Source organism: Ostrea edulis, chromosome 7, assembly GCF_947568905.1.
Source record: "Ostrea edulis chromosome 7, xbOstEdul1.1, whole genome shotgun sequence".
Taxonomy (NCBI): domain Eukaryota; kingdom Metazoa; phylum Mollusca; class Bivalvia; order Ostreida; family Ostreidae; genus Ostrea; species Ostrea edulis.
Window position 1 is genome coordinate 24,782,224 of NC_079170.1, and position 12,696 is coordinate 24,794,919.

The 12,696-nt window shown below is 33.6% G+C and overlaps 1 protein-coding gene across 1 annotated transcript; it reads left to right on the forward strand.

Moving 5' to 3' along the window:
* The first annotated feature begins 12 nt into the window (after positions 1-12).
* On the forward strand, positions 13-5,783 carry LOC125653519 (40S ribosomal protein S23). Its single transcript, XM_048883083.2, has 4 exons — positions 13-118; positions 492-648; positions 3,701-3,821; positions 5,604-5,783. The coding sequence occupies exons 1-4, from the start codon at positions 115-117 to the stop codon at positions 5,748-5,750; spliced, it is 429 nt and encodes a 142-aa protein (XP_048739040.1). The 5' UTR covers positions 13-114; the 3' UTR covers positions 5,751-5,783.
* Positions 5,784-12,696: the final 6,913 nt, after the last annotated feature.

Genomic DNA, 12,696 nt, shown 5'->3' on the forward strand with positions numbered 1-12,696 from the left:
TTCTGCTACGGTAAAAAAAAAAGTTGGCGTGTGTTGCTTTCGTTAAATAGCAGAACCTTCTCTGTAACTTCTCGCGATAATTTGCGGTATCTTCCTTTTCACTTTGTCGCCATTATGGGTATGTTGTGTTCTGCACGTGGTTCCCATTTTTGTACAATTTTTGAGAAGTCATTGTAAATATAATTGCAGAGTTAGCGAAATTTTCATTTCACAAGTTATCTTTTCTAATTTCATAGACGAATTAGAGTCAACAATGGCAGCATAACAAGAAATTAGAGCATTTGGAAGGAGCGATTCCTAATTAAAGTTATTTCAAATAAAATGTGCAACAGTGTTACATAGACTTAAGTAACGAGTTAAACTTCATAATAAAGTTATTATTTCCTCGGTGGAAGTGAAAGCTGAGGCACACAGATTAAGCATTGCTGAATGTTAACATACTGCAAAATATTTAAGGAAGAGGTAAAATGCAAGACTCCATACTTTGACAGGTAAACCCAGGGGTTTGAGGACTGCCAGAAAGTTGGTAAATCACCGTCGTGACCAGAAATGGCATGATAACGATTACAAAAAGGCCCATTTACCCTCAAGATGGGTCAAGCCCTTCCAGGGATCTTCCCACGCCAAGGGAATTGTTTTGGAAAAAGTGTAAGTATTGATCGGTATGTTGTCAAAGATGGTGTAAACTTGACCAGGTAAATGGTTAGAAATTTGCTAATTAAAGAGAGTTTTGACTTTTGTCAAACATTGCACAATTGGTGGATCAGTGTATTTCTCAACTCTAGAAAACCTCATGGAATTGAGTTTACGAGAGTTGACTAAATTAATTTATGCATCAAACCAGAACACAGTGTTAATTTTTTCAGTAAAAGTATTATTCTGTATGCAAGTTATTATTGGTGTGTAGGGCTGGGACGATTCAGGGTTAGCTCGATTCGGTTCGGTTTCGATTCAGAACAGCACGGTTCGGTTATTTTCGATTCGGTTCATGTTAGGTCCAATTTATCTAATGACACCACAAAAATTAACAATTTTAATGAGTAGCATATTTGATTTGATTTAATTCAAGTTATATAACTATATGTTGTCATTTGTAAACATCATATCTATTCATAATGGCATTTTATAACTTTGATAGAAAAAAGAAAACACTGACAGTTTATCAAAATTTGTTATATTAATGTGCTGCATAAGTTTTGGATTATTAAACAAATCTATAGTGAATCTAAAATGTATATGATATTGTTTTCATTGATATGCAAAAATTCAACAATTCTATCAATTGAGTCTTTGAAAATCTCTCCTTTATTGATTTACTTTTCTCATGTTAACTGTCAAATCTGTGTTATTACCTACGATGTTGATTTCACTCCACCACTGACAGAAATGCTATATGTCATGTAAAGATAAACTGCAATGATCTTACGGACCATATTCTGTTGGTATCTGAGTGGTGAAAATGCTAACTCTTAACACAGTAGTGATTTAAATCTCCGTTGCATAAAAAACCACATGTTTTCAACATCACTCGGACGCCATATTTGTTGTTTTGGTGTAAGTAAAATCTAAACCGAACCGAAATCCGGAATTTGTAATCGGTGCATCGAATCAAATGGTATGAATCGCGGTGCACCGAAATTTTCGGTGCACCGCACAGCCCTATTGGTGTGTTGTTTTACCAGTCTGCCACTGAAGGAAAAGGGACCATAAATAGTTTGTGTCTGAAGGCAGTCATGAAAATAGCGGTTCATAGAATCACTGAAATAACCGCTAATCACCGAAATTACCAAAGAAATGACCGAAATTACCAATAAAGGGGCTGAAATTACCTCCGTGTATGTTCATCTATGTACTATCTAGTCACACATCAAATTTTATGAAGATTGGTAACAATTTAAAGGAGTTATTAAACCGATTAATGTGAAGCGTAAATTTATACGAGTTTCTTCCCATGTTATATATATTGTATTCATGGTATTGATTTATACAATGTGTGATAAATAGATAAAATAAAATATTTGTCCTGAATTTTATATTGCCATTTGGAACTTACTGGCTATTCATAGTTCGCTTACTGAGTACCTGTCGGTAAAGGGAAGTAACTCAGATTCACACGTCACAATAATCGGTTTTATGGAAACAATTCCTTCAAATCGTTACCAATCTTCATGAAATTTGATGGGTGACTAGATGGTATATAGATGAACATATACTGAGGTAATTTCGGCCCCTTCATTGGTAATTTCGGTCATTTCTTTGGTAATTTCGGTGATTAGCGGTAATTTCGGTGATTCTATGCACCCTGAAAATAGGGTTCGAAATTAACTTTTTCAAGCACTAGCACTTGTCTGTACAGACTAGTGACTATTTATGTTCACTAGTCCGTAAAGCATTTCACTAGTCCGTCCAGTATGTCATATAAAATGATCACATAAATTCATTTTATTCGATAGTATTCAATGAAAACGAACGCTTCACAGCTTTACACAATTCAGTTTCTGACGCCTACGGTAACCATACTTTATTTTGCTTTCACAATCTTCAGCATCTAAGAGACTGACAAATATGCAAAATCTTTACCAATTCAAGATAGATATTCGGATTTTCACTAGTCCGTACAGATTAGTGTCATAGAGAGTTTACTAGACCAACATGATTTTTACTATCCATGGACTTATGGACATGAGGTAATTTCGAACTCTTGAAAAGCAACACCATTTGCAGATGACAATAATGCTTTATATTTATTTTCTCTGCTAATTTGTTACTTCAGAACACAAAGTTTGTTTTGGATTGATGAAGTGAATAATCAAAATTTTGCAGGTTTTATTTTGTTTTTAGTGTCATCAATCTGCTTCTGTTAGATATACAGATAATGAGTTTCATGACAAGTAATCCAAACATTGATTTACAGGGTTGTGATTAGCTTTTGAAACCTTAGAGGCCAAGTGAGCCTGACTTTCAAAAGTTTACAGGCCCACAATTTGATCCAAATTTGAGCCCACTTTGTATATCAATTACCAGTAAAGACCAAACAACTGAAGAATGTTTTTAGTGACAAGACATTACATCTACCGTGTCTGACAGTCATGACTAATTAACAAGCCTATTTTGGAAAAACGATCTTGATTGTTTGTTCTCATTTATGGAACTAAGTAATGGTCTCTGTTAGTATAAATTTCCCCTCTGGGGTTTTGAAACCAATTCGGTAAATTTAGGCAGTTATTTAGGTCACATATATGCTTGACGTTGCGTACTTAGGATCTGCTTTGCACTTAATACGAATAATCTTGGTTAGTATAATGTTTTATTGAAAAGGAAAGTACATCATAAAATGAAAATGTTCTGGAAAATTTGTTCGTCATGTAGGCAAGGTGATTTTTAATATCCAATCGCCCACAGCAGATATAACTGGTATTGGCGAGTGGTTATCCACAACCCTCATTTAAAAGGAGGGAAGTTATCGGATTAACAATTTGACATGTTGTCATACACATCAAATTGATGTAGAAAAGAAAAGAATGCAAAGGAGACATTAATTGACATGCAACATTAAAACATGATTTCTTGGTATGAGTTGTGTACATGTGAAATATTTACATGTATTTTTGTGAAGGGAAAATGCTTGTACTCTTGAGCCTTGTACCATTATGCTAAATTATTAGAATGAAAATCATTAAAACATTTTTCTCTCTTTTAGTGGTGTTGAAGCTAAACAGCCAAACTCTGCCATTAGGAAGTGTGTGAGAGTGCAGCTTATCAAGAATGGGAAGAAAATCACAGCTTTTGTTCCCAATGACGGCTGTCTAAATTACGTAGAGGTATAGACTGATTTAGCGATATAGTCTTCATATTTACTGGATAATAAAAATAAATTTTCATGTATAAAGGGTAATTTTGTAAACCAAGAATCTGTGCCCTGGATGCTGCTAAATAATTTTGAACACACATAAGGCCAATTCAACTTAATTAGTAGATTATCATCTGGGGTCACAAAAAAATATGAGGAGGGTTGGAGGATTTTAATTTTTATTTCCCGAGAAATAAAAATTAATGACAAAATGCATCACACTTGTAAAGTGTTAATCAAGTTAACATTAAAAAAATCCTTGGTAGAAGATATAAAACCAATATTCTGTGACTTTAATCATTCACTCATGTCAATGGGAAGCAAGTTGTATTGAAAATGTAATTTTTGTGAAAATAAAAAAAATCAGGGTGGGTCCTTTTTTGAGGGGCGGGTGGGGATGATAATCTATCAATTGATTTTAATTGGTCTAAGCTTAAAAAATACAAGTTTGTTGATGTGAGACCAATTTTTTAAAATAAATTGTCACTGTCGGTGAATGGGATAATCAAATTGTTAAGTGTGACAATGGCACATTACCAGCTAGTGTTGATGTGGCATTTCTAAAAATATCTTACCACTCTCTAGAAATTCTCTCTGAGCGGACCATTATCTTACCACTCTCTAGAATTCTATCTGAGCTTACCATTATCTTACTACTCTCTAGAAATTCTATCTGAGCTGACCATTTTCTTACCACTCTCTAGAAATTCTATCTGAGCTGACCATTATCTTACTACTCTCTAGAAATTCTATCTGAGCTGACCATTATCTTACTACTCTCTAGAAATTCTATCTGAGCTGACCATTATCTTATCACTCACTAGAAATTCTATATGAGCTGACCATTATCTTACCACTCTCTAGAAATTCTATCTGAGCTTACCATTATCTTACTACTCTCTAGAAATTCTATCTGAGCTGACCAATTTCTTACCACTCTCTAGAAATACTATCTGAGCTGACCATTATTTTGTCACTCTCTAGAAATTCTATCTGAGCTTACCATTATCTTACTACTCTCTAGAAATTCTGAGCTGACCATTTTCTTACCACTCTCTAGAAATACTATCTGAGCTGACCAATTTCTTACCACTCTCTAGAAATACTATCTGAGCTGACCATTATTTTGTCACTCTCTAGAAATTCTATCTGAGCTTACCATTATCTTGCTACTCTCTAGAAATTCTATCTGAGCTGACCATTTTCTTACCACTCTCTAGAAATACTATCTGAGCTGACCATTATTTTGTCACTCTCTAGAAATTCTATCTGAGCTGACCATTATCTTACCACTCTAGAAATTCTATCTGAGACGACCATTATCGTATCGCTCACTAGAAATTCAGTTACAAAATCCATGTCGTATTTGCAATGAAAATACTTAACACTGTTAATGTGAGGAAAGGGGATATCAATTAGATTTATGTGTACTCCATTTGATGCAAACTCAATATGAAAAATATTGTTTATAAACATTTGAATACTTCAGATACATAATATATTGATTTATTTCATCCTTGCACAATAAATATTGACCAGGTTACACACCTTGTCATTGGTGAATATATGTTGTTTATTTGGACATATAAATTCAAACTCTCGAAGAAGAAAAACTATACAATATAAAGGATCAAAATTAACAAATCTTCAAACATGAAATCAATTTCCCAAGGTCATGCTCATGATATTTTGATGTTATAAAACTACTTCATTCTTCAGTATGCTGAATTGAAGCATATTTCGATTGTTGTAGGAAAACGATGAAGTTCTGGTAGCAGGATTCGGAAGAAAAGGTCATGCTGTGGGAGATATTCCTGGTGTACGATTCAAGATTGTCAAGGTGGCCAATGTGTCCCTACTCGCTCTGTTCAAAGGAAAGAAAGAACGACCTAGGTCATAAAATGTACAAACTGTAATAAATGTTTGAGGGAAATGCGTTTTGTATTACTTGTTGAGGAAGGAGAAGGGAAAGCTGAGCATTATCGCTATGGAGATTTATTACTGGTCTTGTGTTTTCCGTCACTATACCAACTTTTATTACGTCCTTACTGTCATAATTCATTTTCTGTTCATTACCTCTAACGGATGCATTGAAATGAAACTTGGTATATAAATACATGAAAATAATGAGGCCAGGTTCTTGTTTAGTTCTGGTTGAATGATCTCCTTGGACAAAGAAAATTTCAGATACATATTTGAGTTTTCATCTCATTATCTGAGTCATACAGGAACATTTGTTTAAAATTAAGGCTATTATAGATATGTAGCAGGAATACACGGGTGAAGTTAGTGTTTGGGTTAGGTTTAAAATATTTTGGCCCCATGGCCTTAGAAAATTTTGAATATTAAGTTTTCGTCCATTTTCTTAATTCTGCATAAATATTTTGAATTTAGATTTGGAACTTAAAATACATCCGGAAATGTGCAGGCCAATTTCTTATTGGTCTGGTTGATTTTTGGAAGAGTTGAGACACTTTAAGTTTGAACAAATTCAAACAGTTCTGTATAAACATTTTGAATTGAGGTATGTCCTTAAAAGGTACGAGTTTTGAAAATGTGAATTTGGCAACCGTCAAATGTTGCCCCTTTTAGAAATATGCAAACTATTAACAGTACATGTATCTCGGTGCATGGACATTTGGGATATGATATACACGGGTCAAGTTGCTACAGGGTTGCAGTAGGAGAATATCCATCAACGCTTCTTGAAGTTTGGAAAAGTTCAATCAGTTTCTCTTCATTATCTTGTTCAAACATGGACTTGTTGAATTGGAATTTGGTAGATCAATATATACTGAGAAGATCAAGTTAACACGTGGATCCAGCCAGATAATTCCTGTTCCATGGACTAACAATTCAGTTTCCACTCATTGTCTCGGTATTGCATGGATATTTTAAATTGAATTTAGGATTGAGATTCATCCTGTAAATGTACAAATTGAGCCGGTCGAGGAATTTGTGGAAGATCGAACTGCACCAATTACTCTTTGAAAATTTTTAAACAAATTGGTTTCCACTAGAAATATCTTATAGAGCACAGAGGATATATACATCTCGGACACCTGTATAATCATGCACTGGGCATTCCAACCTTTATTTTATTTCTCAACTTCATATTTTCATTGTTTTTTACACCGCATATTCCGACAAACCGTGCATGTGAGATCAGAGAGGTTTCACTGTGTGTACATACGTGTGTTTGAGTCATTATCAAAATCCGCCAAAATTTGTGTCCCAAGCACAAAAATCAATTTTGAAAAGCGAAATTTCCAAAACTTTCATATGAAATTAGTAATGTATCATGAGTTTTAATTCTGCAAGTAAAAAAAATATGTTGCAGCCAATTACTTAGGCTGACAACTACCCTTAGAACTTGCAAATACATTGATATTTTGATGTTCCAAGCCATGAAACGGACAAATTGGAGTGTTAAAGTGTATTTTATGCTGCAGATTTCAATTTTTTTTTATATATCATCATTTATTATATGTATGTGTGAATTCCTATAATCATGTGAGTGTTAATAATTTGACAGGTGTTGTTCTGAAATTATCTGTAAAGTATTGTCCCACAGATTTATGTCTTTCCTGTTACAGAAACTGAAATGCAAGGAATAGAAATATGATACATGATCCAAATGGTATTTCAAAACTTTCCCTGCCCTAAGTGTTGTTTTCACTGTACCATGCTACATACAAAATGTGGTTCTGAATGTAAATAAAGGAGAAAAAGTCCCAAGTAGAGAGTACATTGTAGGAGTAGAAAATGTACGAGTCTTTCCTGTTACATTGAAAATAATGCAAAATATGTCCACAAAAAACATTTAATTTGCACTGCAAAGTAGCTTGTTAAGTTTATTTCAAAATTTCAGAATTATAATTTAGTATAGAGATTTAATTAGGGAAAATAAATTAGTTTCACATGAGAATTGTCTCTCCTGTTACTTTCTCTCCTGTTACATCACCTTTTGTAACAGGAGGGACAAGATTTTGTAACAGGAAGGATAAAATTAAATTTTCTTCTATCTGAAAGAAGTAAATATTTTCAATTATTGAATGCAGACTTATTAGAATCTCCATCAAAAGACAATTGTGATTTGGAACTTTTACCATTTTCTGACTTAAAAATCATTCGAGAATAAAGCATTGCTAAATATGTAACAGGAAGGACGGAGTTTGTAACAGGAGGGATGCTCATTAAAATTGTTTCTGTATCTTAAAGTAAATATTGGTTTGAATGATTAAATGCATGCCTATTCAAATCCTCACTAAAAGACATGTATGATTTAGAATTTAAAAAAAAAAGAATTGGTCAGAACATCATTTAAAAATTTAAAAATAGGAAGGACAGATTCTGGCAACAGGACAGACATACTTTCTATTTTAGTTTAAGGACAAAATACTATTTGAACTAATGAAATGTATGCTCATTTGATATTTACTCGTTAAGTAACAAAAAACATACAATCCTGATTTTTTTTCCATAGAAAATATAATTATTGGTTAAATTTGTAATGGATGCAGATGGACAGGGTTGTGTAACAGGGACAGAGAACATAAAACTTCAACACTCACAGTATACATTATTTGAATAGAATGAAATGATTAATTTCTGGCTTTCCTTTAAAATGCATCTAGTATGATATTAAACCTCTTGAATATTTGGCAACATGCTAACATGCAATACCAAAATGTGGCAGCATGAACAGGACAATTGTCACAGAACATATGTATCTATTTTGTTGCAAAAGAGAGAATTGAGACAATCATGGAAACAAAAGTTCTTGTATCACTAAGTTGATACACAGTCATTCTTAATTCCTCTATTTTAAAATTATCCAAATTTTGCAATCCTAATGTGAGATCAGATGATATGCATCACTTTATTTTGACAAGAAACTTAATTACTACAGAAAGTGACATGTTATAGCTATAATTACGGAATTTGATCAGTTAAAAAAAAGACATGCTTACGTACCTTATAATAAACAATGAGACTTGGAGTGGTATTGAAGAAATAAAAGTTTATAACCACAGTTTATCCGTCATCAATATAGGAAGGACCTAGCGAATACTTAATTACTTTGTATTGCTTTTCTCTCTTCAGTTTTGCTAAAACACCAATCAACATTCCTAATCTCATTAGATTGAAATTAAATGTTACAGTATACAATGTAAATATATTAAATTTGAACAACTGGGAGTGCCATCATATTTGTCATGTTTTAATATACATGTATGGACAGGAGAATTATCTCTGTTGTTGTGAAATGGTAATAATTTACTGAACCTTGTTTATCCCATTGTCATCTTTTAGTGCTAACTGATTATGTCTCTCCTGTAACATTCATTTAAGTAGATCAAATGATGGTTTGATGGGTTTTTTAATATATGTATTGTATTTTGCTAAGAAACACTTCAAAGCCTTAAGGTGAGTCAATTTCCAAATGTTCGTTATTCTGACATATCTTAAAAATGTTACTTTAATGCACAAAAGCTCATTCAGTCAAGCTGTCAATCCTGTAACAAAAAAAGAAAATCTTTGATTTCTTTAATTTTCTTCGTAATTTGAAAATACAAATGGTGCAGAATTATCAACAAAACTATTTTGAAAAGTGTGGATTCTTATGTTTAAATAAAAATAATTCTAACAAGTGTGAATTTTCCTTTCTTAGTACCAAAAATGTCTCTACTGTTACAATTTTCTTCCCTCCTGTTATATTTCTTTATTATAGAAAAAAGTTGAGCTTCTGTCTCATAATTTTAATTCAAACATTTCTGTATTTAATTATTCATTTTTCCCATGATTCATCTATAATAGATATAGACAAGAAAATTTATTGATAGATTATAGATTTATAAAAAGTCAATGATTTGTCTGTCCTGTTACGATGACTGTATTTCCTGTTATAAACACTCTCTCCTGTTACAGGTAACATAATCACTAAACTTTCTTTCATCTAATATCATTTTGTGCACCAAAGTCGTTTGAAATATTTCCAAGTTGTTAATATCTACTAAAAAGAGTTTTTCAAAACTGTTTTGCAATAATTTAATAAGTTAATCATTTTAATAATGTACAGATTATCTTGCTGATTAGAAATTGTCACATTTTGCAATGTTCATAGGTATAAATTGTTGTCATTGGTTGTTGTGAGAAGTGTTTTTTATTTTGTTCCACCATCATGTCAATGCAGTTTGCAAAAGTTTCCATAATGATTTTGATTTTTTATTGGCATTTTAAAATTTGTAACAGGAAGGACATATTATGATGAGTGGTGTCTTTTATATATCATCATATTCCAAAATTATGCTGTTTCTTGATCGGAGTTGTATCTTCTTAGGTTCATTATTATGTGTTTTATTTCATCCAACTTAAAAAATAAGGTATCAGAAACTTAAAAATTGTCATTTTTCAGAAGGTTAAATGTCTGCCGATTTTGATAATGACTCGTGTATGTAACAGTGCGTTATTAAAAATTAAAATCAGGCTGTTGAGGGTTCTGTAGTTAATTGTACATTGCAACTCTGAAATAATTGCATCGATAAATATATACATTTATATGAGCTATATATACAAGTGGTAGTAGGAGGTTTCGATGTAGTGTTCTAGACACCCCCCCCCCTACGTTTTCTTTTTTAAGGATGAAAACGGGGATACTGTGATGAGGTTGTGTTCTATGTTAATAAAATGAAGTTCTTCATGAGCCACAATTGCACAATCTGTCTCCAACTGAAGAGGCATTGGTTCACCCAACTTCAAGCTGTCCGATCTTAATAAAAAAAATTGATTTCTTTTAACTTGGCTGCTGCGCTGTTCTGCTATTTCCTTTGCTTCTTTCATTTGATGTTTGAAATTGTCAATACATTTACTGGAAGGTGCGCATCAACAGGCACCCCCCTCCCCAACACGAGTGAATGGGGTCTGGCCAGTTGTGTCATGCTTAAAACAACTGAAAACATAAAAAGTGGAGCTATATATGCATTTTCCCAGTCCTTTTTCTCTTTGTTGATTGAGTGTATATTGTTTAACGTCCCTCTTGAAGCATTTTTAACTCGTGCTGGAGACGCCACCATTGCCGGTGAAGTGCTGCCAAATCTAGGTCTATGCTCGGCGCTTACGGTCTTTCAGCAAGGGGGGAGGGGTCTTTATCGTGAAAGGTGAATATAACGAATAGTGATCAATCTCATGCTGTGACACGGGGCCTCGGTTTTTGTTGTCTCATCCGAAGGACCGCCCCACTTAGTCGCCTCTTACGGCAAGCTAGAGGTTCTGAAGACCTATAATCTAACTCAGATTCCCACGGGATCACTTTGTTGAGAGTGTTAAATGATTAGGAGTTTTTCGACTGAACGATGTTAACTACGATACATATCTCTTGTAATTATTTTGCTAGTGAAGTTAAGTAAGGACATTGGTCGGAGTGAAGCTAGCTGGTGGGTAAAAACCATAATGGACGATCATAACTGATATAGCATCTCTGCAGTTGTATGAGCTATCTGGTTCTTTTTCAGGTATTCTTGAGCATATCGGGTGAAGTGGTCTGTTATGACTAAAATGGACCCGTACAATCCTTTACAGGTTCCCACACTTAGTGGAATATGCTGCATGGAGGAGTTCTATGATGTTGATACTCGACTTCCTCGGAATGCATCGTTCAGTTTTCATATGCAACCATCGTTCTACTACTGGCCAGTAAAACTAGTCTCGAACAAGTAATTGTAATTGTAATTAAAAGATTTATATAGCGCCCTATCAACATTAGTTCTCTAAAGCGCTTTACAAATGTGAAAGAAAAGATAATATAAAATCGATGTGCACATACATGTGAATAAAATATTCATAGTGTCAGAATTAAAATGCATAAATATTATTAATATATAGCGATATGATATGATTACAATTAAGTGAGATAACTCCGCCACGACCTGGGTAGCCAAAGTAGTCATGAAGCCCTCTTATAACTTTTTCCTTCAGCTTTTCTGGTATGTGTGACCTGTGATGCCGTGTATCCATCTATGCTTAGATTTCCATTCTCATTCATTGAAAATGAAACATCCTGTATATGGTTATATGATTGTTATCTTTGGGAATTTCTTTTCGCTTAGGTCGAATTTTTTTCTCCACGGGTGGAATCCAAAACTTTATAAATTACCTGCTCTTCTTTCCAGTCAGTGTCTGCAACTTGTAAAATCTCAATTTCTTCAGTGTCCTGTAACACATCAGATGTCATGCACATTGATTTTATAACATAGGAATCTGTAAGAATTGATCTTTGACATATGGTTGCCAAGGAATCCATTGAAATATTCTTCGTTGCCTCCTCTGAATCTTGTTTATTGGGTAAGCGAGACAAAATATCTGCATCCATGTTTGCTCTGCCAGGATGGCAATGGATTTTAAAATTGTACACCACAAGCGCAGAAACACAGTTATGGCTCGTTGTATCCAGTTATTGTCAGTGCATATCCCATTATGTTACTGTCGGTGTAAACACAGAATTTATGGCAGACCAACCCTAATCGACTACGTACAACCGACTACACGTGTATTATATATATATTTATGACCCGCAACTTTGGTTTTAAAATGGTACATCTGGCAAACATGCATGATCCATGTTATCTAGGACAAAATGTATGTAAGGTAGACAGATAAATAGATAGATAGATAGATAGATAAATAGATAGACAGATAAATAGATAGACAGATAGATAGATAGATAGATAGATACTAAGACAGAAAAAATGACAGACAGACAGACAGACAGATAGATAGATAGACAGACCCAAAATTGCTAAAATCTGAGACAATTTTCTGGCTTGAGACATTGTTAAATACATTAC